The 27,461-nt window shown below is 47.5% G+C and overlaps 1 protein-coding gene across 33 annotated transcripts in view; it reads right to left on the reverse strand.

The window, feature by feature from the left end:
- Foxp (forkhead box transcription factor P) overlaps positions 1-27,461 on the reverse strand; it is a 237,005-nt gene that overhangs the window by 85,475 nt on the left and 124,069 nt on the right. For 32 of the 33 annotated variants that reach the window (XR_013086754.1, XR_013086757.1, XR_013086756.1 and 29 more), the window contains one exon: positions 13,478-13,612. Coding sequence is in view for 30 of the 33 variants with exons in the window: in XM_076823313.1 (XP_076679428.1) it covers positions 13,478-13,612 (135 nt within the window). In the remaining 3 variants the exon portion in view is untranslated. Of the gene's footprint in view, positions 1-13,477; positions 13,613-13,948; positions 14,652-27,461 lie in introns of those variants that run through there. The other variant, XM_076823307.1, reaches the window with a different exon arrangement.

A 27,461-nucleotide genomic window follows, 5' to 3' on the forward strand; every position in this document is an offset into this window, starting at 1 on the left:
TTATTTTTTAAACTATATTCATTATACGTCGCGTGTTTATTAAGTAAAATAAATGAAGTGGCAGTAATAGGGACACTGGCAGTAATTGGGACATTTACCCTAGAAGGTATAGAATACCTGGCAGCTGTTCTTTAAGGATCCTAAATAGCGTTTCCAAATGCCTGTTTACTAATTAGTAAACGTCACATTCTCTGATGACGATTTAAAGACAGTCCTTAACCTTCAGAGGGCTGGCTACTATAGTGGCCACCTAAGAATTTGGATACTTTGCCGGCCATTTCGGTGGTATATATGCATAGATTTTAATTAAATGAAATTACAATTTCAATGCAAAAATCCCGGCCCTCTGCAGGTTAAATGGAAGACTGTGTGTATGTACGTATGCCTCGATATTAAATGCAGAAACAGTTCCAAGAAAGAGCTTCTGCCTCCGCAGCTCTCAGATATCGGACGTGCTGTTCTTTGATACACTCGAAAGCCGTGATATCCCGTTGCCTTCCTGTGTACACCCGCGGCGCATGCAAACACCGTTCCGCCGTCAGCAATTAGCATTTCGACGAGCCGAAAGTTGCAGTTTAGATACGATCGTCCACAGAGAATTGCTTGGCGGTAATGAGAAAAACGCGAGGGAACGACAATTTAGTTGGAATACTATCTTAGAGTACACGGGCGTTTCGCCGCGGCGGCGATAACTAAAAATTATCGTAGCCTGTTTATTGTGGCAGATAAGCTCGTCGTTTACTTAATCGTGTTTCGCAAAACCTGAAACCGCGGCCACGGTTACGTCGCCGCAGACCTAGAAACGTTGCAGCAACACGTCTTATCGCAATTTACGAGATCAGTTTATTGGTCCGTTCCGCGCCGTTCAGGATGAAGCAAACCTTGGGTTACCAACTACCGACGCGCGCACGAATTTTCCATTTCGAACGATTTGCTTTTGAAAAATTCAGAGTCTACGGAAGACAGTGGAACGCTGAAAAGCAAGCCAAGAAAAGAGCCGCGGAACTCTGCTGCCTTTGTAGGGAAAAACGCGCGGTGGAGGGGGGCGAGGGGTGCGCTCGCCCCCGAAATGGCGCACCTCCGCGGTCGTTCGTTTCTCTTATATCCCTGATAGTCGCTCGTAAACCGAATTAACAGTACGGCCACGTGACCGTAGTTAGCGTGAACTAACGTGCACCCACACGAGAGTCTGGAGGCGGACATTCGACCACGCGCCGTGGAACCTCCGAATTCATACGCGTGTACACGCGCGCGGGCGCGGCCCCGCGTGTACATGTGCGAGCGAGCGTGAGCAATAAGAGGAGCCAGCAGAGGATATCATAGAACCGGGGTAGCAGCTCGTGAGGAATGGTAGCGGGGGTGGAAAATGCATATCCAGGGGATGAAGAGGCGGCCTCTCAGAGCTTGGCATGGTACAGTGGCCACCCTGCCACCCCTTTTCCCTTCTCCTCGGCCACTGCCACCCAGAACCCACACGCGAGCGCCGTAGCTCTCGCGAAACGTACATCCACTTCCTCTGCCCCTGCTCGCACCCCCTTTCCCCACCGTTTTCTCCTATTTCAGCCGTGGTGCAGTCGCTTACAGCGCTCCCAAATTCACGTAATAAAGCCGAGCGGGAGAGCGAGGCGCCCACGCTAAGTACATTTACACGGATAGATGAAAATATCAGGAACGAAGGATCGGCAAAGGTTCGCTGCCGCCCGGAGGGTTGTGTGAAGGTGGTAGGAACGCTGGGGTGGGCTACTTAACATTCTTTGCCCGGGGACCTACCCGCCCTGGGTCGTGTTACCTCGAAAACCCAGTGCACGATTATGTACGTTTGTTTATAGATATGGGGGTACATTTTTTCAGCCCCCTCCTTTCTTTTAGGGGGTTCAGCGGAGAGAGATACAGCCGGGGAAACGAGAGGGTGAACTCTCGTTATAATTTCGAGCGTAACCGTTTGCACGACTCTATATTTGCGCTCGAATAGACGACCGAGGTACGAAGGGCTACTTGTCCTTCCTTCCGCCGCGTTTCCCACCCCCGTTAACCCCTTTCGTCGGCTTTCCAGAGAGGATCACTCTTTTTTCGGGGCACGAGCGCGGCTGTGTGTACGCGCGGGATTTATTTTGCACGTTCTTCGCGGGAGAGCGAGGGTTCTCGAAGAACAAGGGGCTACTGCACTGGAGGACCGTTTTTTTTAATGTTTCGACACTGCGCTGGTAGCTGACGATTTCGATGAGTATCGACGAAAAGATGATACGTCGAGGTGATCGGGATTGTTTCGACGTGATCTGGATGGATCTGGGGGAAACTTCGTAGGGTACGTTTATGTTTAGGGTTTATAGAAAAACCGACTTTTGAAAAAAACTGGTTTTCCAATTTTCACCAAAAAAAAAAAATTAGAATCGTATATACATATTTGTAGTTGTTTTAAGAAATTTCAATTTTTTTAATATTTATGGAATTACAAAAAAATAACAAAATAAAATATACTCTATCTATACAAAACCAAATAAAGAAAAAAATCCATACCAATCCGTACAATTTTTGAGTTCATTTAATATTTATGGATCTAAAAAAAATATAACATACTAAAATACACTGCATATAAAACGAAATGAAAAAAAAACTAGAACAACTAAAATCCGTACAAAATATAAATTACAAATCTCTATTTCACTTAGTATTTTTCTTACGAAAATATGAACTCATTGAGATTAGTTTTACAGTGAATTGTTACCTACTACAATATGCGTGTGTGACACAAGTTGTGTCCGGTGCGATTTCAAGTCAAAATGTTAAAGCTTTTAAATAAATAATTAATTCATTTTTACATATTAATTCTAGAATATAAAACCGTTTTTTTTAAATTTAAAACCCGATTTTCGAATTTTACAAATTTATAAAAAAAACGGTTTTTAAACCAGGTTTTTAAAAACCGACAAACAATATTTATGTTGGACCTGCGATGGAAACTATAAGAGCGTGGATCAGGCGGCGATAAAAGCTGCTTAAAAATATATTTTTTTTTGTGCGTTTATAGTGAAGCTGTGATAATAGTCCAGTTTCAGTTGTTTAAGGTTTCGCAAAGATGAACCATTTAAACAAAGGTACATCGGAAAAGATCTACGCAATAAACGTAAACATTGTGTTATATTTAATTTAACATCTACTTCATCTCATAATTTACCTAAAATAAATCTGTTATTGTGAAAATCTGTTACCAACGATGAAAACGGCGATAATAGCGAAGAAAAAGTAATATTTGATTCTCGACATAGCTCTGCTTGCTGCATCAATGCAAATACTTCCGTTATAAAACTATAGAATGTATTTCTACGCTTCGCTTTCACCCCCGCTCTGGTCGTTTACCGCAGCTCCGACATAAAAGTACCATTACACATAGAAGCCTGATAAAAAGAAATTTGAAAGATGAGGGGTAGCAAAAGCTTCACAACTTCGTGAGAAGAAACTCTAACGAATTCCTGTACAATAAATTATCAACACAACCTATTCCCCTCTGAATGAAATTGTAGCTCTAAAGACTATCGACAGTCAGTCCGGTAATAAAAAGCTCCGGTCGCTGGCGGTCATATATGCATAAGAAAAATACCTGTTCACTTTTGATCGTCTGGACGCGCCGGTGCAGCGCGTTACGCAAACTAAGTTATAATTTATAACAGCACCTACGCTCACGCCAAAGTATCAAGGGCTACTTGTCGTTCTTTTTCGACCTCTCCCCGACCCGTCAACGCTTCCACTCGGCTGGAAACGTTGGAGATACATCCCCCTTTTTTTTCGGGCTATGCACCAGCCCTACAATCCTCTCCCCCGTCGTAACCATGAGTTCACCGGCATATATATTTATTTATTCGTTTTTCGCGGAAGAACAAGGGGGCTGTCGGTCCGTACCACCCGCCGAAACGGTGAAGTGTGTACCAGAGCAGCCGTAGGAAGCCGGTGCTTTCGCGGACGTGCAGAGCTTGATAGAAGAGCGTGCTCGCTCTCTGTTCATCGGATACCGAATCCCGCTGCAGGCTACATTGGAGCAGATTAACCGGAAGGGATTATTACAAGGGAGGGTGGAGGGATGTACGCATTTATTCCGGCCAAGGGATGAGAAGGACCTGCATGTTACTCTGCATGCCCGGCATCGCAGCTTGAGAGAGATTCTTTTTAATTTCACCTCCCACCCCCGTTTCTCCCCCTCGACTTGCCGCTCCACCCCTGTCCGGCCTGTCCTTCAACCCAGCGATCCTCCTTCGATTCGAGCGTTCCCGAGGAATCCCCCGGTAGCGCGGTGCAACCCTTCAATTCCATCCTGTTGTTCGCCGAGACTCGGTGTTTCTATCTCTGATAAGATCGATTCGAATTATCGGCCGTTCTCGCGTGATCCCCCAAGCCTCCCTTCGACAGCAAGCTGACCAGCGAAGACGGGTGCAGGATTTAGTGTCCCATGGTATACAGAGGGATTTCCATATGACGCCGTGATGGGAGGACGCTTCGAAGCACGCGTGTTCGGCAAACAAACGACGGGGGTTTCATTTCGGCAATCGAATGCTTCTTGCTCGGTACACACTGGAGGGTGGGCGCGCGGCATTTTTCGACAAACCGCCGTATCAACGTGCACAGCTCGCGGTTGGCCGGCGCGAACTCGCGAGGACGCCCGTCTGCTGCCGATTCTCACGCACACAGCCGCCGCGGGGATACTTGGTGGAGTCGCGTGTGCACGCAGGAAAATACGCGATCGGTATATTCCTCCGGTCGCAGGAGCCTGGGGATTATCGTATGCACGCGCCAACTTCTCTCCGGGCGTATTAAACGATTCGACCAGCTTTATTTATTCAGGAAATGAAAATCCTAATAGACTTTCGCTTCGTTGTTATATTTTCTTGCCCGACGAGTGGCGTACCCCTCCCGTATTTACCCGCACGTACGCGCGCGTCCATCGCGGCCACTCCTATCGGATCTGCGATCGTGGCGCGGCATCCCATAACGCGGAGTTGTTGAATAACGGGGTGAGCAACCATCTGGGAATTTGGAAGGAGCTTGTTTGAAGAGGGGATGCATCGCTTTCCGCGATGGCGTCGAGAAATTGCATCGCGAATAACCGCCGGGGAAAATCGTCGATACCACCCCGCCAGGACTCGCGTGCTCGGTGCACGTCCGTTTTGTAATTGATCGCCCTAAAAGACTGGCCAAATTGCAGAATAATGGCAGATGGGTCTACTGACGATCTAATAGCATCGAACCATTTTCCTAATAAACTTCGGTCAAATTTAAATAAGAAACAGGAGGAAATGGTGACCATTATTATTAACACGATGAACAAGATAACTGTTAAATTAAACAAATCCAAAACCACATCTGAAACAGTAATTGAGGACTTCACTGCAAGTGCACAGAGGGTAGTAGAATTATGCGGAAAGGGTAACGCTATGTCAGATGTAAAAGAGTAACGGTAAATTGAGGCATTGAGAGATTTTTGGCAAAATTGAGTTGGTAGCAAAAATGTATTTCAATAGGCTGTACTAATGATATAAAATAGAAAAATTATTTTTTTCCAGTGTGGGTTAGTCCGTTTTTGATGTCGATGCCTCAATTAATACTGACGCTTTTCAACTACTGTGGTTGTCATTGAATCTCACTTAGTTATTAAAAACTAGCCAGTGTATTGTTTAAGGGTTCGCGCAAAAACATTTGCGAATCTATACGAGCTTTGTATTAAAGCATTTAACAGTAAAATTGGTGTCATTTGATACTCATATTAGTCCGTCGATTGACATTTGCATTTATTTTGTCGAATTGAAAATTTTATTTTCGTGGTTTTGGCCATAAAATCGCGAAATTTCCCCACTGTGCACCGTGGTAAATATTAGGTACCATCCTGGCGGCGTTAAGTGTACAATGGCGAGAGAGGCTGCAAGGGGGTTGGGGACGTAACGCAGAAGGGTGTGCAGGGGCGAGAAAGGGGAGGGAAGGATACCTTTCGTCCGTAGAACAGCTGAAGGTAGAGATGGAGGCGGCGACCAAATTGAATTTGGGTTCTGGCCTCTGTTTAGATTCCTCGTTGGTTGTTTAGTTTAGAGGAACAAAGAAAACATCTATGTGTTTATTCTAGCCAACGCTTCACCCCCGCCCTTCGCTCTTGCCCCAACGACGCGTCACTCTCCCCTCTCTCTCTCTCTCTCTCCACCCCTTCATCCCTCTTCCACATTATTTCTGTCCCTCGCGCGAAAGCACACTCTTTCTTCATCCCTCGCTGTTCCCTCATTTCCCTTCAACCGGATTCCTCGACGATCCACAAACTCTTCCCATCGTATGCACATTTTTTTACGGCAGCCTTCCGACCCTCCAGGCCCTCTAATTCGTTAAACATCCCCCCTGGCTCTGGTGACTCTCCTTGCCGTACCTTTAATTTCTTGTTGGCCGTTTAGTCTACTCGCAGAAGCCAGCCCCTACTTCTACGTTCCCTATTACCTATTTCTCTCGGAAAATAAAATTCGTGGAATAGAGAAGAAATCGAGGAAGCGAGATAAATGGCGGTCGTAGATTCACTCCACCCGCTGAGGCAAAGGGAGAGGGTGCCTTTCCTCTTGGTTATTGTTATTTGGTCTGTCTTCCTCGAACTTAGCCTCGTTTCGTGTCCAGACTTTCGTATCTCCCCGAAATCCACCGCTGCTCCCGCCCAAGGATTCCAGGGCTCGCGGGGGGACGCAATTTCCAAAATAAACGGCGAACGCCCGCTCCGCAAATAATCATCGCGCGTGCTTTTAATTAAGTTTCACTGTCTGAGGCGGCCCTGTCCCTCGGAAACCCTCGGTCCGAGGCTCCTTTCTTCTAATCCGCAGCTGAACAGCCGCGAGTCCGGGCAACGCCGAGGACTCCGAACTGATATAGAACCGCGGCGAAGTTATCGCGAAGACAAACGATAAATATGTCCGCGAAATTGAATCTGGGAGAGAGAAGATATTGCTAGTGCCACGCCACTGGCGCGGCACCGGCGATAAGGCTGATAAGGTATAACCGAGGCGCTCGTGTATGGCTGTCAAGATAAAACCCAACAGATGTGAAAATATTCTGTTGTAAGCTACGGATATGTATTTATTTCGAATACGCCTCGTTCCACCATTCCAGCTCTCTTTCAAACACAGACTATTTCGGAACTACAGACATAAATAAAATTGCTAAAGTCTGGCTCACGAGTTTAGTTTCATAAGTTAATTAATTGGTACTTCGTCCATTAATAGCCCGACACTATTTACTTGCAAGCTTCTAGAATTGAAGAGCCCTTGTAGAAGACACTGTAAGTGCCAAAAATCAAATTCTATACTATAGTATTACCATTGACGCTCATTTTGGCGATTATTTTTCGCAAAAATTGTTTTTCTTTAATTTTGGAATTCACAGTATTTTTCACAAAGACTCTTCAATCCTTGGAGCTTCCACCAAGAGGGCTGTAGCTGCAGCTTTACCAACTTCAAGTAAATTAGAAAAAAAACTGTTTATAAAATTATTGTTCTGACTTGAAATTAAAAAGAGGACACTAATTGAAAAATATATTTTTTCCCGCAATAAGTAGTAGTTATTCAATTGATAAGATTTTGTTTCTATTTCTGGCGAAAATATATTCTATTATAAAAACATTAATATTAATATTTCTATTTTTATTTACTTGCAATAAATCGCTCATTTGTCATCGGATTTGCATAAAGAACTGTAAAAAATGGAGCTGCACCCCTCGCGCTGCGAGGTCCTCAATTCTCCTCCACGTTCTTTTCTCCCTGCACTCTGTCATTAATTATGGGTACTTACACCGCGAAACAAGGGAGCCACGATTCAGCCTGGATACAAGGCAATGTTTAGAGATCGCACACCGCGAAAAGACAGTTGTTTCAGGTGTACTTCACGTAGGATCCCCTCCCCGTGTTTGAGATTTCGGAGCGAAAGGGACTCGCAAGAATCAGCGGTATTCGATGCTGTTTACACGAGGCGACACGAAATGTTTGGCCGCGATTCTCCGGCGAGTTATTTCAGGTGGCCAGCTGAGCCTCGTAGTTTTGTCAACCGGCGCGTAGCCGATCATAAAAACTCCGGGAATCGCATCGACGCCGCTCCATATCTTTGTGTCGACCTCCCGCCTGTAACCGTTTCTGCGGCGTCCCCCGTGACAGATTGAGAAAGAGTCCTGAGGGGATGAATATTAAACGCGTTCAATGCCGAGCGCGAAATTGAACGGTGAAAGTTCCTCTGTCAAGAATCGGGAGCAATTTGATCGAGGCAACTGCAATTCTGATCGCACAGATGCAACGCCCGCGGCTGAGGAATGTCGGGGACGCGCCGGGGCGGGAGATTCTAGGGATGCTCCTGCGTATCGTTGGAGAGGATGTTCGACAAGATTTTCTCAGGTATCACTCAGCGACACGAATCGAGCGTGTGAATAATGGAGGGTAATCGCCCTTGCCAGTCTCCGTCGACCTTCGCCCCTCGGGGGTAGCAAGGTGGGAGAGTCTAAGAAGGGTGGGATTTCTAGATTGGATTTAAGTACACAGCCGTGAGGTTTCAACCGGTTAATAATGCAGATAAAACCAGGACTTCGGAGGACTACGCGAGACGTCGCGATGTTGTGGCGAACTTCAACTCCGAGACTTCTATCTTGCCGACGGAATTTCGATTCCCGTCCCTCTTCCAGCAGCTATCCGACTTAATTCGAGAAACACCGAAGCGGTCTCGAAATAAATACCGTCCCGTTGTCCCTCGGTGCGTCAATTATCTACAATGTGCCCGCGGCAACGATACGAACTCGTCTATCGAGCTCTACGCCGTCGGGAATTAATCCCCGGGAAGCAATTTGTTTACGGAAATAATTCGTTCCTATTAGCGACGCGTCGTTAATGGTCGGGAAAGTTTCCACGTCGCGACGAGTTGTCATCGACTGCTCCGGCGCGAGTACTCGCGGCAGAAACTTTCGCGGACACTGCTGAAGCTTCGATTTAAAAAAGTAATTACCCTAAGAAATGCTTCGTTAACGTCTGCGGGGCTCGCGGAGCTAAGCTGTCACCGGGCGGGGTAAAGACGGACTACTTGAAAAATCGCGGACTCTCCGCGAGTAGCGAACGGAGTGTATTCCATCCCCGGGAATCGCGCTCCATCTTCCGCGAGGTCGGCTGTCGCGCGAAAGAAGTCGCCAGTCAGCGGACGGTTTCAGTAATTTATTAAAATCCTCGTCACCGTCGTCATCCGACGAAATGTCCTGGGTGCTCGCGCGACCAGGAAGCCTCCACTTTGGAGTAGAAAAAAAAGGGGGGGTGGGAAAAAGGCGAAGAAAACCGGAGAGAAAGGGGGAGAAAGAAGGAAGGCTTTTATGCGCGGGCCAGCTGGCTCAGCACGACAAAAATTCTTTCAATTACAGAAAAGCGAATTCTCCTTAACTCCCCGGGCATCGATATTCATAGCGAAGCGTGTTACGTAAAAGTTACGGGCTGGATTCGGTTGAAAAAGTGTGAGAGAGAGAGAGAGAGAGAGAGAGAGAGAGAGAGAGAAGAGTAGAGGGTGGTGGGTGAGAGAGGACGCGGATCAGGCTGCAGCCTGGTTATAGGCACTCGAACAGAGGTGGGTGGAGAAGCGGGGGCAACAGGAAGAGGGTGGAAAAGTATAACGGAACGAAGGGATGGAGAAGAAGAATTGGGCAGCAAAAGGGGGGAAAAGGGAGGACGCCGAGCAGGCTTGATTGGAAAGGACAGCCTATCCGCAATTTGCGATCCGAGAGAGGGGAATAGGAGGTGAGAATTCGCTTGTCTTTCATCGAGACTTTCTTTCCCTCTTCTTTTCCCACCCTCCGCTCCGTCCTTTTTTTTCCTATTTTCCTCCGGCGTTCCTTTCCCGCTGGAGCGTCCATCCCCCGCCTGCACGCAACCCCTTTTTGCATTTCAAGGGACACAGGGGGAGGAGAGATACCCCAGGTCAATACCAGCCCTGTCTTATCCGCCAGATCCTTTGGATTCTTGCTCGTTGCGGAGGCGTTTGGATATTAACCGGAGGATAAACGGCCCCGAGGATCTAATGAAATATTGACACCGACGCGAGCGAAAGTTAGTTTAATCAGGGAATACCAGCGTCGCGCGTTCATCGCGATCACGAATTCCGAGTTGATCGAGAGGGTTGAGTGACGCGGTTTTTTAATACGCCCTTGGCACGAGCCGGCCCTTAACCACCACATCGAGCTTCGACGTATTTTGTTTCAGTGGCTCCTGTGCTGTCCCTTCGATTCTTTCGTACCCACCGATCCATCTCGATTTAACCCTGAGCCAATGCAGGACGTGTCGCAGAGATTTTTGGGTATCGTAATCAGGGGGTTGAGACGGGGGCGCAACGCCCAGAATCGCGATCGTCGAATTCTATTTTCTGCCCCCCCCCTTGGTTTCGAAGGACTGAAGGAGTTGAGCCCGTATATTTCAAGTATTGACTTATCCGGCTAATATTAAAACGCGTTTGACGGCGCTTGCCCTTCCGAGTTTAGCCCCGCGTTAGATCAAAACGGATACAGGTCGAGGCATTTTATATCCCGCGGGTCAGGCTAAAATCGCGGCACCATTCGTCACCACCAAATTGACGGCTGCATTATTAAGCATCATTGTAACTTATTAATCGCGGCCAAGAAATTGCTGACGCGAATCAGATATACTCGAAATTCCCTGAATATTGACGATGCAACGTATCGAGCAGCAACGGCGCCGCGGCGCTCCGATTAAAGATTCACCGAGCCGTCTATCGATCTGTTTATCAGATTTCCCGTTCCCGATTCGCGAGCAAAACGAGCCTTTCGTCTTACATCGTGCCTCCACTGACGTCACCACGAACCCTCGCGAGCAACCCTCGACTTCGGGGAACCTCTTAAATTATAAACAGTGCCGCGCTAACGCTGTTGGGACTTCGATCGACTCGAAACCGCAGAAACTTAGCCGGCTGGTCCTTGCGCCAGGATACCCCTGCTCAAGAGAGCGCGGAATTCGAACTTACGTGGCCAGTCTTGTCTCCGAGTTCCACGTCAATCTTAATGCGAGCGCGGTGGCATTAATTTCGGAGCGATGGTAATGGAGCTGGGCGTAATTATTCACGCCGGCTAACTGATTCTTTCGCGTTTCAATTACTTTTCTTCGCGCCCTTTAATTTCGGAGAAGACTCAAAGGGATTGGTGTAATTGTAGTCGGTGGGATTAAGAAAATGATGCCTGTCGGTGAGAAGGTCGGAACAGAGAATCTGGGAGGTAATTGGAAATAATTGTCGAAAGAAAACAATTGGAGGTATTAGCCGAGCGGACTCGACGTGCTGGAGCATCAGCACTCCTATGAAGTTACAGAGGCAGACAAGACTGGTCCCTCCGTGGGCACAATGGACGGGGACAGGAAGTGGTGGTCGAGCCGGCGAGTGGTCAGCAGAACTTGATAGTTTCTCAAAACTCGATCTTCGAATCGCCTCGAATCTCACACGCATGCCTCGGACTTCAGACGATTAAATCCTGCCAGCTCTGTTTCCTAATAGAACCAGCTATCGACGTTCCGATATAGCAATTGACCGACATAATTATTTTATTCCCCAGTCTCATCGATTCCGCTGGGTAAAAATGGGCAACGGCCCGATTCACGCCTGTATCGCGCTGCTTTAAACAAATCTGCCGAGCCGGCTAGAGTAAAGAAAAAAAAATAGCCCAGGGTAACTAGACTAGTGTGTCGTTAAAATAATCCCGAAAATATCTCTCTCCGTACACTTACGTATACGTGTCAGCTTGGCGATAAGCGAATCTCTGTTTACACGTAACCAACAGCCGAGCAGATGTACGTGTCGCACGTGTAATTCACACGCTCGTGTTGGTACACACGTATTTACCTGGTGCGTCACGTGAACTTGATATTCACCGTTACTATCTGCACACACGCGGCCGCGACACCGCGCACGAATAAAAATACCCTCGCGGGCGCGGCGCGCGGTTATTAAAATAATTTATTCCCGCTCGTAGGGCGTTATCGATGGAGACCGAGTTATCGGGGGGGCGATCTATCAACTCCAATGGCCCGAAACAGCCGACGACCATACAAAATACACAATACCACTCGAAAGTGAAGGGGAAGGCTTTCCCCCGCCAGCCTGCGTTTTCGAGTAAATCAGGTTTGAAACTAAGTGGAGCGTGTGATTTGACTAACACTGGCCGTAGCTGGCCGCGTTACATTAAAACCATCCAACATCTCCCAAGCCTGTCGTCGAAATCTGTAGAAGGTCCCAAAACGGTGAAAAAAAAAAACTCTTTCGAGTCCTCTCATACTCCGAGAGTTCTCGAAGTCACTTCTCTCCGAAACGAAGCCCCGTACGAAATAATTTTGTTTTTAAAACGAATCGCCACCTGCCTGGCCACGTCGCGCATTTCGAATCGGTCGGTGTAACGTAACGACAGAGACCAACAGTCCTCGAAGCTCTCTAACCGCGCGTGTCACGCATATATGCATTCCGAAGGTGGCTGGTATACCTGCTCGCCCGTCGCACGACCATATCGTTCCCCTCCTCGAGAAGGAAACCGTCGAAAAGGCCGCTTTAAGGGCCATAAAACATTTGTTTCCCTCGGCGGCGGTCGCCGGAGGCCGCCCCGGGCCTGGTATATTGCGTTCAGCCGCGAGCGCGGGATTTTGAATTGAATTTGAAATCAGGGGGCTCGATTTTATGGCGGCCGGGTGTCAAACGCTCGGCGAGTATCGCGCTCCGCTTACCGCGGGAGAAAAACTTTCGTTTTAAGGTCGAGGGCCCTTGTGCGCGCCACGGATTCCTATCGGTCCACTCGTTCCGCCGCGCGTTTGTACCGCGACGCCCGGGATGCGGCCGATCGTTCAATTCCATTTTCGATTTTCAACAACGGCGCCCCTCGGCCCCGAGTGTAGATCCTATCCGGCCAGGCACTCTTATCGCCAGAGGATTCCTCTATTCTCGGGAATCAATGACTCTCCCCGGACGCGTCTTAGCGCCTCGGTGTGTTCGAGCTTTATCGAGAAGGCAGATGTTTGCTTCTAAAATTAGTACTGTTTATGGAGGGACGTCGTACTGTTACTAATAACCCTAACTTTCCGTTTGGCGCGCCTGAACGCGGAAAAATAGACAACACATAAAGCAAAAAAAAAAAAAAAAGAAATCATAAAATACGCTGTTTGACGCGCCGGCCCGAAAAGTTTTCGGGGCCTGGTCATAAATTTCGCGCCGCCGGTGTCAGAGGCGGTAAATTGCGGACGTTAAATTTCGCCGTGGATTGTGGTACGTTTCGACTATTTGGATTTAGAAATAGGTTGTTCGAGCGCTGCGTTCTGTTGGAGTGGCGCGTTGACACGGTTCCGTTCGAAGATATCGTTCCCGGGGCCATTTTGGCTTCGCGAGGGAGTAATGACGGAGGAGAGTATGTATCGCGGGTTATCTTATCGGGAGTGAAGTTTCGGAGGATTAACCATTTATGTACCTGGTCGTTGTCCTGTTGATCTTGCCCGTACGCGGGGGTGTCACCATTGGGGGTGGTGGCGGCGGAGGGTCGCTGCGACGTTGACAAGTTGATCGCGCCGTCTCCGTCTGTGTCATGATCCATTATGCCATCGTCCTGAAATCACGACCATCGTTACGTCAATCGGAGGTCTCTCGTACAGTGAACTTTAAGATGTCTCGACACGAGCACGCATGGGAATGTTTCTCCGCCCCGAGACACGAAAGAAGAAAGGCAGGATGGTTCGTTACGCGATATCACCCCTGAGGGAGAATTTTAAATCCCGCCTGACTTCGCGCACTACATCGGCAAGCAACGATGTTTGCTGCGAGTGCTAATAATATAATCCCTCCGCACCGAAAATAATTGTACAGCGCCGTCGGTTCTACCCTCGTTTACGAGGGCTTCGCGCTTCTCGGAATCCATCTAGGAATCCCGTCAACAGATGCTTACTTTACGAGAAGTCCTTAGTCCTCAATATCCGTCGACCGACTTTCCAGCTCGGAACACATGGGGCTCCACACTCGGCTATCTCACGCACAGCACACAGAACGTCCATTCGTAGCAGTCCCAATCATTTCACAAGGCCCAGCAACACTTCCCGCCGCACGAAAAATCGGGTACGAAACGGAGACGTAAATAAAGAGCACTCGACGTCAACACTCGCGACCTCTTTGGAGTAGGATCACCGCGAGCCGGAAGTACGCTCGTCAACGTACATAGCAAACCTCCGCGCGAACCCGCGGGGTCCTAGATTTCCCGGGAACGAAATCGTGGTCGAGGACGCCGTCCACCTCGACCCGAAATGCGGGGCCTCCGTCCACGAGGGTGAGGATACACTACGAGAGACGCGATCGGGAACACACGTGGACTCGAGCAGCCGTGAAAACGTATCGCGCAGCGGGGCCCGAAAAAAAAAAGAGAGGCCGGCTGGCTCGGCGAGGGACGGGCGCGGGAAGGAGGAACAGGCGACGCCGTGAAGAAGACGGAAAGCAACGTTCACGCGTCGACCGAGTAGCGAGGACTAAACACTAAAAGCGGCACAGGCATGCCAACCAGCCCAACCGGCGAGGCTGTTGCTTATTGTGTAAATATAAACAAATATAGTTGAAACCAACCAACAGGCCTGCTTTCAGCTCGGGGCCCCCCCCCCTCTTTCCCGACACCCCGGCTACGTCTTCACTCTGCTCTTGTGCGTGCCCTACCTTCTCTGTCGGCATCTCCCTCTCCCCACTTATCGCGGCGGCCACAAAACTCCCTACCCTCGGTGTCTGAAGACTTTTCCCCCCTTACTCCACTGTAACACCCACCCTTCGTCGCGTCCCTGACCCCACCGCCGCACAGTGGGGAAATTTCGCGATTTTATGGCCGAAACCACGAAAATAAATTTTTCAACTCGACAAAATAAATGCGAATGTCAATTAAAGAACTAATATGGATTCAATTTCTGGTGGTGCGCAAGATATCTTTTTGTCCTCAAAATAATTATCTTTCGGATTTTAATACGTAATTTATACAATTCTTAAAGTAGTGTCTTAGAAATATACTTTGTCATATAAGAATCAATTTTTTAAACACGATCCAGTGTGTCTTGTCTAACATACGATACAACTGTGACCGAGACTGGTTCACATGTTATACATTACAAACATTTTATTCTTTTTTTAAAAAAGTGTATAAATGTAAATAATAAAAAAATCTTTATCGTTCGTAATTTTTGTAAGTGCTGTTTCTCGGATAATTTAGTTTCTCATATGTTAGAACGTAAAGGTGCCGAATTTTATCTATTAAAAATAAGTTTCGAGGTTTTGATCACGAAAATGGATAATAGTTCTTCAATCGACATTTGTATTAAATTTGTAAAATTAAAAATTTTCATTTATGTAGTTTTGGCCGTAAAATCGCAAAATCTCCCCCCACTGTGCGCCGCCAGGCAAGCCGGCAAACCAGTACATCATACACGAGGCACGTTATGCCGCGCGGCTCAGCCGGCTGCCTGGCCTGCCTGCCTGCCTTCCCGTGCCTTGCCTTCTCTCTTGTCTTCCCATATGCTTGTCTGTGCTCGAACATTACGCGTCGTCGTCGCACGGCTGTTTGGCGAGCGGCTGCGCGGCGATGCCTGGCTACCGGTGACGCGCCACCGGCCGCTCCGTTACGTTACAAGCAGCTGAGAGACTATGCGGCCGAGGATACTTTTTTTGTCTTCTTCTTTCCTCGGGTTTCTGGCCAGAGGCGGCTCGGGGGATCTCGTCCTCGAGTGGCGAGCGCGTTCGAGGGAACCGGAGAGCGTTTCGGGGCTCGGGAGGCACGGATAGAGGACAGTTTTCCGTGATGCAACGTGGGACGTCAAGAACCGTGACTGAGGATTACTTGGAGCTCGGAGTTCCTTTCGTTTAGAGGCCGTCCGGGCGATTTGGTTTCTGGGACGACGGGTGGCTGCGAGTCGGAGTATGTTTAGAGTTGGGATTCTGTTAATTTTGTAGTGGGTTAGCGAAGAATGGAGGTGGGATCTCTTTGCAGCTAGTGTGGTTTGGAAGCTTGGAGTGATGGTGGAGGCTTAAAGAAGAAGCATGAGAGGCTTTACAACGGGGATACTAATTGACCCTGGTTTAAGACAATCTAAGGCAGCCACATTTTTGGAGCGAAGCTGTTGAATACCGCAATTTATATTAGCTCGAATGCCTCGATCAGCGAGGCTACAACTGAATTATGAATATTCCTGTTCTTTAGCTGGCTGGGTACACACCAATGCGAGGAGTTGGGCTCGCACATTCACGCTTCTTGAATACGTGTGTACACGTGTTGTCTGACGCAACCTGAACCACCGGCTCAAGTTTGTATAGGCGAACCGGAAATGGGGGACGAAATATTCCTCGAAACGGCGTGTCCTTAAATATTCCTTTCACTCGTGTTTCGAGCGCATAACAATCGCGCTGTACACAGCTACGCTTTTAAAAGCATCCCATACTAAAAAACATATTCCGGCTTGTAACTCCGCTGTAACGGTATTACTTTAAATAAGGCGAGAAAAAGAGACGGTAGAAAGTATTTTAAATTTATGCAACTACCCCTTCCACCGATAGCCCCGCAAGGGGGGAAGAAGAGAAATTTCACTCGCGGCTTTATTAGACTCACGATACCGGTCCTATCAGAACTATTCGAAGCAAATCCTCAGCTTTAGCCAGTTCCATTGTCGAGCGGCTAGGTGTATACCCCGTAACCCTGGGGTAGTTGAGCGAGGGGTGCCCGCGTCCCATCGCCAGTCCTATGACAACAAAACTGAGGGCAAAAATAGGCGCAGCCGGCCTGCTGGGCCTGTGTACGTGGCATATACTAAATATGTATTTATTAAGTAAACAACCGTTGCTCTGGGGTTCCGCCGGGGTACGTACATGCGTCTCGTTTCCTATTTCATTGGGAGTAATGCGCTCTCGTGTATTCGATGGTGTTTGGTTACGTCAGTGTGCATAAGCTTAGGGCCCACAACTGTGCGAGGCTAAAACCGACGGCGCGACTCCTCAATGTTTTCTCCACTCCTTTCCCACACTTGCTACAGGGCGACTGGACGTCGTGTAGCACTTTAGGGACGAGGCGAGCGGGTCCTTTAAACAATTAACGAGACACAGGTTAATCCAACCGCCGAGAAGGGGTTGAAAAACCAAAGAACCCAATGCTAAAGCGAAGGCGGGTTAAGAGCATGAACAGACGTACGCGGACGGCTCGCGTGGGGGTGCACGCCGCACAGTGGGGAAATTTTCCGATTTTATGGCCAAAACTACAAAAATGAAAATTTTTAATTTTACAAATTTAATACAAATGTCGATTAAAGAACTATATCCATTTTCGTGGTCAAAGCTTCAAGACTTATTTTTAACGTATAAAATTCGGCACTTTTACGTTCTAATATATGAGAAACTAAATTATCCGAGAAACAGCACTTACAAAAATTACGAACGATAAAGATTTTTTTATTATTTACATTTATACACTGTTTTAAAAAAAGATTAAAATGTTTGTAATGTATAACATGTGAACCAGTCTCGGTCACAGTTATATCGTATGTTAGACAAGACACACTGGATCGTGTTTAAAAAATTGATTCTTATATGAAAAGGTTATTTCTATACACTACTTTAAAAATTGTATAAATTGCGTATTAAAATCCGAAACATAATTATTTTGAGGACAAACAGATATCTTACGCACCACCAGGAATTGAATCCATGCCTTGAAATTATTTTCAGATCTTTGGATAACACAATATAAGTGTTTGAAGCAACTTGAAAATTTGGATTAATTCTTTGCGATCGGTCTAACCTCGCATGAACATAAATATTTGCGAGTCTATACGAGCTTTATATTAAAACATTTAACAGTAAAATTGGTGGCTTTTGATACTCATATTAATTCTTTAATTGACATTTGCATCTATTTTGTCGAATTGAAAAATTTATTTTTGTGGTTTTCGCCATAAAATCGCGAAATTTCCCCACTGTGCGCCGTCCACGGGGGTTGCACGATCGAGCAAACCGACCGTAAAGAAGGATAATCGCCGGGAGTCGAAGTAAGAAGAGATAACGAGATCGTATATCCCCATCAAAAAGGCGAGGAGGACAAGGTAAACGCGTGTCTTCGCGTGTGTGCGACTGGCCGGCCAACCCCTGGCCGCACACATCGGCTCGCGCGCGGCTCCCGCTCTAAATAATAAACGAGAGGATTTACCCCCGTCAGGTTCGCGCGACGGTACATAAAAATACTCGAATCTGAGAAATTAGCGGGAGGACTAACGGGGTCCCGTCCAAAGAGTCATCTCGTGGGACCGGAGCAAGAAGGAGGAGGCGAGGGGGTATGGGGATCCAGAAAAAGAGGAGCTCCAAGGGTTCGAGAGGGGGGGGGGGTGTGGTTGGTTGGAGAGCAAGCGGAGGCGTTTTCGGTCGGCGTGCGGAGTGGCGGCCCCGGGGAAAAAAGGGTACCTAAAAGGGTTGAATTAATGTCGCGATAAATATATGATTTAAGGTGGAAACGTTTGCAACTCCGGCTAATTTTTTATCTGAGACCGCGGCGCTCCTCGTCGAGAGGGTTTTTACCCTAGAAAAGAGAGACCGACGATCTCTCGAGCGGAGCCCACTTGGGCCAGGGTGGTTGGAACTCCGCAAGGGGTGAAGGAAGCCGGTCGGGAGCCGCGCGGGAGGAGGGTGACAGACGTGGGAGGGCGGTCGAATCCAACCGTTATTTCTTTTTTCGGGTAATTTACTACCGGCGAGAATTTGAGCGGACGCGCGCTTTTTAATAGTTCGCGCCACTCGAAGGACTCTCTCGTCCTTTTTTTCCCTCATCCCCCCCCCGCCGCCTCTTTCTGCCACCCCTCTTTCTCCGTCTGTCGTCCAGATCAGCCAACGCGGAGAGACAACGCGGCGGCACCGTTCCGCGGCGGTTACGATGAAAATTACGAGAACATAAAGCGGCCATCTACGACGCAGTTTATGTCACTCGACTCCGCTGGTGAATTTTACTACAGATTACTCATCGTTTTCCTTTTTTTTTTTTTCGAACGTCGCTTGATAGGCGCGCGGGGAGGACGGGTGCAACTATCCTCGCAGAGTCAACCAGAAACTCTAAATGTAGTGTGGGACGTTACTGACGGTGCAGTCTACAGTAGGGGTGGTTTCTCATGCAGAGAAGGGATTGGAAAAGTAAAACCTCTGGCAAAATGTTTCCGATCAGACGTATTGATATGGGTCGAATAATTAGCTCCTTGAATGTATGAAGCGTGTACGATAAATATAAACACAAGAGGAGGCCGCGACAATGTAAACAGAAATTCACCTCTGAGATATTTGTTAGTTAGTAGTACTATTTCATTCGGTACACACGCGAGTAAAAAGTGTGCAATATGCCACCACGCCAGCTGTATTCGAAAGATATAAAGTTAAGAATAATTGAGGTTCTCGCGCAAGGAATTAGTCAAAGAAGAGTCGCAGAAATCATAGGGTGCAGCCAAAGCACTATTAGTGATTTAAGAAGGAAGTATGAGGAAACGGGTAGTGTAACTAACCGAAAACGATGAGGCCGTCCTCGTGCAACAACTAGACGAAACGATAGAAAAACAATGACATGACCAGCAAGTAGTCCCGATCTAAACCCTATTGAAAATTTATATTCAAAATTGAAAAAACTTATTCGCGAGAAAAGGCCACAAAACAAGGAAGAACTTCGACGAGCTATTAGATTATCGTGGGAAGAAATTTCACCTACGGATTGTAAAAATCTTATTCATTCTACACGTGGGAACATAACAAAATATTAAGGAACCTAAAATAATTTCCTCAAATTTAAATAGACAAATCTGATCGGAAACTTTTATCCAGGATTTCTACCAATCGGATACTTTTTTCCATGTAACATTTTGTGTTTTCTCTTGTGTCTCCGATAATAAATGGAAGTTTGTGTTATTTTGTTGCTATTTACTGTATACTATGTCCCTCTTAGTTTCCCATCACTTTTCATTATATATAATAATATTTTGTAGTTCTAAAACATGAGTGTCTTTAGTAAATTTTGTATTAGTGCGTCTGATCGGAAACTTTTTGTCAGAGGTTGCAGAACGAGGCTTGGTATGCGTAGTAGTGGTAGCTTCTGGAGCTCCGAGGATGAAATTACATAAATTAAGCTGGTCCTTCAATCGAGCAACTGATGCAATCCATCAAGAAACAATGGTGCTGAACTTTGCATTTCCTTCGACGATTAGGCGCCAGGTCCTTTGCCACGCAATTTCGCAGGGGCCTGGTCGCGAAAATCCTTCGCAGATCGTACGTCATTCGGGGGGCGAGAGCATCCCCGCGGGACCGCAAACAGCCGCTCCCCCAATTATCCGCGACACGAGTGAACACGCTGATGCCGGGACTCGCGCGTATCAGCGGCGCATACGTGACAACGAGGCTGCGAACAGGAATCAGAACTATTCCGTGGCCACCCTTATTTCTTCGCCGGGTGAAGGGGCGACGCGGAGGACAGTCACCCTCCAGGAAACGGGAACGGCCGCCACCGCTTAGGTTTCCGCAGCGTCGACGCTTTTTGAATTAACCGCCTGGACATTAGAATACGAAATTGATATATTATGGCCGTGGACCCTGTCCGCTGCGTCTCCACCCCTTCCCCCTTCCTCCCACCCCCCGGCTGAAAGGCCGCGAAACCGCGGGGGTTACACCGGGCCGTGAAAGAAGCCGGGCGGATGGTCCGGTTACACACACTCTTTAGGCATGACTGGACGCCGTTCGCATCTTTCATCGCATTATCTTCCCTCGTAAAACACGCCTTTATAGGTTCCCGAAGCGCTCCCTGTGGCCACGACTTCGGTGTCCGTCCGCTGTGTCGTTTTCTTTCCTTCGCTGGCTTTTCCTCAGCCAGCCGAGCCAGCGGCGTTGGGGAATATGCATATCAGCTTTTCATGGGCGTGTTTGTTAAAGAAAGTCTGCTTTACAGCCCGCCGAAGTACCAGGGAGCTGGGGGCAAGAGAGAGCCATTTTTGCAAGTACAATTTCTTCCTCCGAGTTCCAGATGTTTGTCATCGATGCTCGTAGAATCTTGATTCTTCAGGTTTTCAGATTTTCCAGGAAATTTCTAAACCCTATTCCGGCGATTCTGTTTATAGATTGACAGCGTCAAGCGTATTCTGATGTAGCCGAAGATTTCATCCCCCATGCTTGAGAGAGCAGACCCGAAGGGGCCACTCGAGGAGTATCAGTAGCGAGGCTTCCAGCGGCGACCAGCATCGCGTTTTTCTCCGGCTGATTTATCGCGGTGGCGATTAAGGGTAGGGCCACGGAGAAAATCGTTCGACCTTAGCGAACGTCGATCCGAGTTCTCGACGCGGTTCGATCGGCTAATGGCCTCTGGTAGACATTAACATTGACGGAGAAGTCGACGTCGTTTATGTGAGCGTACCGTTAATTTCCCTTTAAGGTACCAGTCAGCCGTGCCGGTCCCACCCCCCTCTGTATCCGTGCCGGTGGTTCTCTTGTTAGCATACTTATCATCCAGCCGTGGAATTAAGAACGAGCGAGGTGTCTAGGGGTGTGAAAGTACCGAGAACCGGCGCGAGGGTAGAGAAAGACGTTAGGGGGGTGACTGTCGTGCAGAACGGTGCCAGGGGGGGGGGTGGGGTGGGATGTTGATAATATCAGCTCGAGCAGAGTAGAACGGGTATTGGCTGGCAGACTATTGTCGGAATAATGTTGATTGGATTCAAGACCGAAGGCATTAATCTGCCTTCTTTTATTATGGACCGAGAGGGACGATCTTAACCTTCCATTCACTTTCTTCCCCTTCCAAGCTGATACTCGCACGAAATAATCGCGTCCACCATTCTTCTGATACTTAAATCAGCGATGCCCCTGGAACCTTGTTAACAATTAAATTCCCTATCCCTCATTGGAAACGTAATTAAAGGGAATCACTGTGCGTCACGTTCGTTGTCCCCTCGGATTGGAACGTTGAGACCTACCCCGGAAACTGATGAGTCCTTCGATCGACTTCATTCGTCTTCCACTGTCCGGCCAGCGTCAGAGGCTGGCCATTCGATAGCCAGGCGCGGAAACGAACGCTGTATCGCGAAAAAATCCTCAGTAACAATGGCACGGGAGGAACTATCTCGCTGGCCGGGGCTTTCCGCCCGGAAAGGAGCAGAGATCCAGATGGATGATCGTAAGTGGTGGACAGAGGCCGATAAGGGTAGCGGGCAGGTCGGCTGGGGTCGCTCGGCTCGGAGCGCGACGAGGGGGTTTGCTGGTCCTGAAGAATGGACCTCTTTGTTTAGCCGTTTATGGTGGAAGAGATTTAGCCGGATTGCCGTCAGCCGATAGCCGCGCCAAGGGTGTCGACCAGTTCGAATCCAGGGGGGGTAGGAGGTGGTGCTAAAGGAATCCGTGAAACTCTCACTAATACGTGCCAAGTTCCTGACTTCACCTATTTCCTCTCTCCCTTTTCTTCGTCCACCCTTCTTCTTTCCGCAGGGACATTCCGGGCTGGGCGACACCTTCGAAGAAGATTCGGTACGCTTACGAGCGACCCCTCACAATGGCCGGGGCATTAGCTGACAACAGAGGTGTGGACATCGGATAGTCCTAACACCCTTAACGCTCGCTCTCGCCCCTACGCGCTTGATTGGCCGAGGCCAGCCGGTCGAAACGTTTCGCATTTATAGCCGGGATCTAAATAAAATCTCCGTCGGCTCAGATAAGGTCCTGCTGCTCGCTTGGTCACCGGCAAATCCTCTGGCGCCGAGGGATCCTCGCGTGGCTCGCACTTGCACGCATCCTGTGATTCTTAAATTTCCGAAGAACATCGCTTGAAAGTTTGCGCGCTGAAATCTGTCGCGATTGCTATCAATCTCGCTATAGGTGCGGCTGAAGGTAGCTGAGTCGGAGGGGCTGGTACGAAACGGATGATATCAGTTAGAGGGAGCTTTGAAATAGACATTTACAGGAATCCGCCAGGCGGGGGAGTACCGAACGGTCGCTGCGCTGAGACACAGTTATGCAATAATGAGCTAATGTAGGTAATAGGATTATTTCGGAATCTCCTGTAATTGGCCGCTGAAAACGTGAACTCGGTTTTGCTAATCACCCACTAAAAGGTAACTTTGGACGCTTTACAGTTAAGCTTAAGAGGTTTACTGGGCTTTACACGCATACGGGATACACTTTACGATTGTTTCCTTTTTCCTCGGGGCACAAAGCCCTGTGTCATTATCATTTTAACGCAATAGGATTAATTATACATTCGTTACCGTTGCTCGTAAAGAGACGTATCCCCGCGAGTGCTTTCCGCGCAGCGAATACCCGACGTAAGGAGCTTTCCCCGGCTGTCACGTGCCTGCTGACCTATTCAAACCAGCAAAAATGATGAATGTACTCGCGTCGGACAGCGATCGCTTCGTCATCTACACCGTCCATCCCAGGTTCCCGATTTTCCTATTGGTATTCATGTGAAACGCGCATCTCACGTCTCGTATACATTCCCTCCAGCAAATAACCGACGCGCTAGATACCCTTTTGTCCAAGCTGATCGACTGTTTCATCAATTCTCTCGGCAGAGTATCGAGCCAGTCGCGAGCTGTTGGGTATCGGCGGTCGCGCGGACGCGTAAATCTCACGACACCGGGCGAAGACGACGGGACCTTATAAATTCAGCGCGAATTTAGTGCGGTGCCATGGATCAAGGCTGGAGCGCCGGGTCTTCGGGTTGGATTAGGGACGAAGTTGCAATTCACTTCGATATATTTACTGTGAGAACGGTCAGGCTTCGAGGCTGGCCGCCGAGGTATGGATGGACAGACCGACCGCCTGGTTTTTCCCTTTACCTTTTAGAGTAAATAAGGATCCCGCCCCACACATACACGCAGCAACGTCGTGTATTTTCCCCATTTGCGATCGGTGCGTGCCTAGTTTCGGGTTTCTACATCCCCATCGCGTGATTTATGAAGTTTCCGAGTCTCCTTCGACTTGCAACTTTATCCCCTGACCCCAATTTTCGGCTATTCAGACTCCCTTGTATACGCACACACTCGTACGCACCGCGTAGCCAGCGGTTTGTCTACGCGAAACTCGAAATAAAAATTCAAGGAACGCTTGAAAGCGATCTTGATCTCCATCGAACACTGGCGTGCAGGGGTTGCGCACAACGTGAAAGCTGAGGAAGATCCGGGGATCGTGAGTATCGCGCAACAAGCCCAGAAGAAGAAGCGAAGCGCTGAAGAGAGCCTCCTCCGTCTTTTAGTCGTTCGCGGTTGAAGGGTGCTCAGCCGTGTAGTGTCAATGAATAAAAATTTGCGGCTAGGGTGGCCTCTCGCGTTTGACGCCGATTTTAAAGCTTACCCTCCAACCTAAGGCCCGGCTGCCGTTCAAACTTACCCTCCCTTACGCCCTCCTCCCTCTGGTCTGCCCGAGACATTACTTTATACTGCGGCGGGGCATCGCGAAGAGTCACGGTTCGCAATCAGCGGTGGCTGAAACTCGCACTTATTTTCGCCTGAGTGCCCACCGCCCCCGTACGAAACCACCCCCTCCGCTGCGCGAGCCAGCGACCTCGGAATAAGACGGCTTCGCTTGGAGATCATTATGCCACGCCTTAAGTCGAGCTAATATGTCCTTTCTCTCTGGCAGCCGCACACCCTCCAACCCCCCTGTGTATATCCCCCGCCGAATGGAGCAGCGAGGCGTCTAGCGAGCCACGACATAGACAATTTAATGCCGTTTTATAAATTATACATCGCGAGACGAGCCGATTACCCCGCCAGGAGGGGGTGGCACGTTCGTTCTCCGTTTAATCCTGCACGGGGACCTGGATGTTGTAACGTTGCGGGGCAGACGCCAAGGAGAAGACGCGTGTAAGTCAGGTGCGACGTCAAGGAGGAGGTGCCTGGGAGAAACGAAGGGAGCCAGACGAGTTTCGTTGACACGAATTTCTGATTTGTAAGTTTCTAGACGGCGTGCTGCTCGGGAACGTCGTTCATAATGCATGGGGTGCTCGGCAGCCAGCCGGTGCACAGTGGGGAAATTACGCGATTTTATGGGCAAAACCACAAAAATAAATTTTTCAATTCGACAAAATAAATGCAAATGTCAATTGAAGAACTAATATGAGTATCAAATGCCACCAAATTTACTGTTAAATTTTTTAATACAAATCTCGTATAGACTGTTTATGTTCATGCGAGGTTAGACCGATCGCAAAGAATTAATCTAAATTTTCAAGTTGCTTCAAACACTTATATTGTGTTATCCAAAGATCTGAAAATAATTTCAAGGCATGGATTCAATTCCTGGTGGTGCGTAAGATATCTGTTTGTCCTCAAAATAATTATGTTTCGGATTTTAATACGCAATTTATACAATTTTTAAAGTAGTGTTTTAGAAATAACCTTTTCATATAAGAATCAATTTTTCAAACACGATCCAGTGTGTCTTGTCTAACATACGATATAACTGTGACCGAGACTGGTTCACATGTTGTACATTACAAACATTTTATTCTTTTTTTAAAAAAGTGTATAAATGTAAATAATAAAAAAATCTTTATCGTTCGTAATTTTTGTAAGTGCTGTTTCTCGGATAATTTAGTTTCTCATATATTAGAACGTAAAAGTGCCGAATTTTATATATTAAAAATAAGTCTTGAAGCTTTGACCACGAAAATGGATATAGTTCTTCAATCGACATTTGTATTAAATTTGTAAAATTCAAAATTTTCATTTCTGTAGTTTTGGCCATAAAATCGCAAAATTTCCCCACTGTGGGGTGGTGGGTCGCGTTAATGCGCGCGGTTTGTCGCGTCAGAAAATTCGAACGTAGACAGCGGTGGCTAAAAGTGATTTCGGATTGTTTCAATGAAGAGGAAATAAGTTCGATGTGACCCGTGGTCATCCAGTTCCTGGAAGATTCGTTTACGAAGAAACCACCGGGCAGGGGAGATTTCCACGCTTCTCCATCTTTCGTTATGCTCGCAATGCCTCATCCAAAAAACGGCTTTACCGTCCCGGAGATATAACCCAGACACCTCGCAAAGCCCCATACGTTATATGAATAATAGTCCACGGCGAATGCGAGGCGGCGGCGAATTTAGGGGGTGCCGATGAATATATCAGCGTCGACGTATCCAATCATTCCCTTATTACGATATCGATACATTATTTTCATAATGCGAAGCCGTCGTGGGGCGATGGCCTCGCGCTGAAAAAAAGGCCAGCCACCAGACTCCCGCCCCATTCTCCGCTGTGGTATCGGGGAGAAAAAAAAAACTGATACGTACGCGAGACGAAGAAGGGTGAGAGAGGGTTCCTTACACTAGCGCGTTCTCTGCTGGGACTATCGATTTCGGGATTAGGTGGCAATTTTTCAAGCCTATGGCGAATAATTACCGAATCCTTCCCCCATCGAGTGGCTTCCGCCATAAACGACCAACCGCCACGACCCCTACACCTATGGCGCCTTTAAAAGATCGTCGATACATGGACTCCATTCCACGACACGTCAAAAGGAAATGACGTGGAGACAATTTCGAGGGATGATTGAAGATTCTCCTCCGAGAACATTATCCTCTCCCCTGACTAATAATAATAATAATAATACTATTAGTAATAATATAAAGTTAGTTGTTGTTTTGTTTTTTTGTGGTGCAATGGGCGAGATTGACGGGTAATGACACTGTAGGGCCTGGAAAGGGAGCCTGATTTTAAATTTTTTTATGCGAGTATAGTGATTGAAGTATGATCAAATTTTAAAAAATTTTTTTTAATATAAAATGGCGACGCCCAACAGAAGAAGCTTCTTCCGAAAAACAGTGTTCCGCTGCCGGAAAGATTTCTCTTTCAATTTTTGACCTTGAACAAAAAACCGATTTTTTTTAAGTCTATATAAGATTATCTCGGGAAGTACACGAAGAAATTAAAAATACTGTTTCTTGTACGAATAGCGCGTGATTGAACAAAAGGTTTAACAATTTCAAGGTTGTGGCAGTTCCGTGTTTTGTTCAATCACGCACCATTCTTACAAAAATCAGTATTTTTAATTTCCACGTGTACTTCCCGAGATAATCTTATGTAGAAATAAAAAAATTTAGGTTTTTTGTTCTAGGTCAAAAATTGAAGGAGAAATCTTTCCGGCCGCGAAACACTGTTTTTCAAAAGAAGCTTCTTTTGTTAAAATGTGGCGCGGCCATTTTCTATTAAAAAAATTAAAAAAAAATTGTGATCATACTTCATGGTATGTAGAATAAACTCCTTCAAACAGATTTTGTATTCCATTCACTATACTCGCATAAAAAAATTCTCAAAATCAGGCTGCCTTCCCGGGCTCTACAGTTTCATTATTCCTTAAAATCTTAATAACTATACATACAAAATAAAATAACTATTATTCATTTAGACTGAGCTGCGTAGACTACGATATCATTTAAGGTACGAGCTAAT

The sequence above is a fragment of the Andrena cerasifolii genome, chromosome 11, assembly GCF_050908995.1.
Source record: "Andrena cerasifolii isolate SP2316 chromosome 11, iyAndCera1_principal, whole genome shotgun sequence".
In the NCBI taxonomy this organism is placed as follows: domain Eukaryota; kingdom Metazoa; phylum Arthropoda; class Insecta; order Hymenoptera; family Andrenidae; genus Andrena; species Andrena cerasifolii.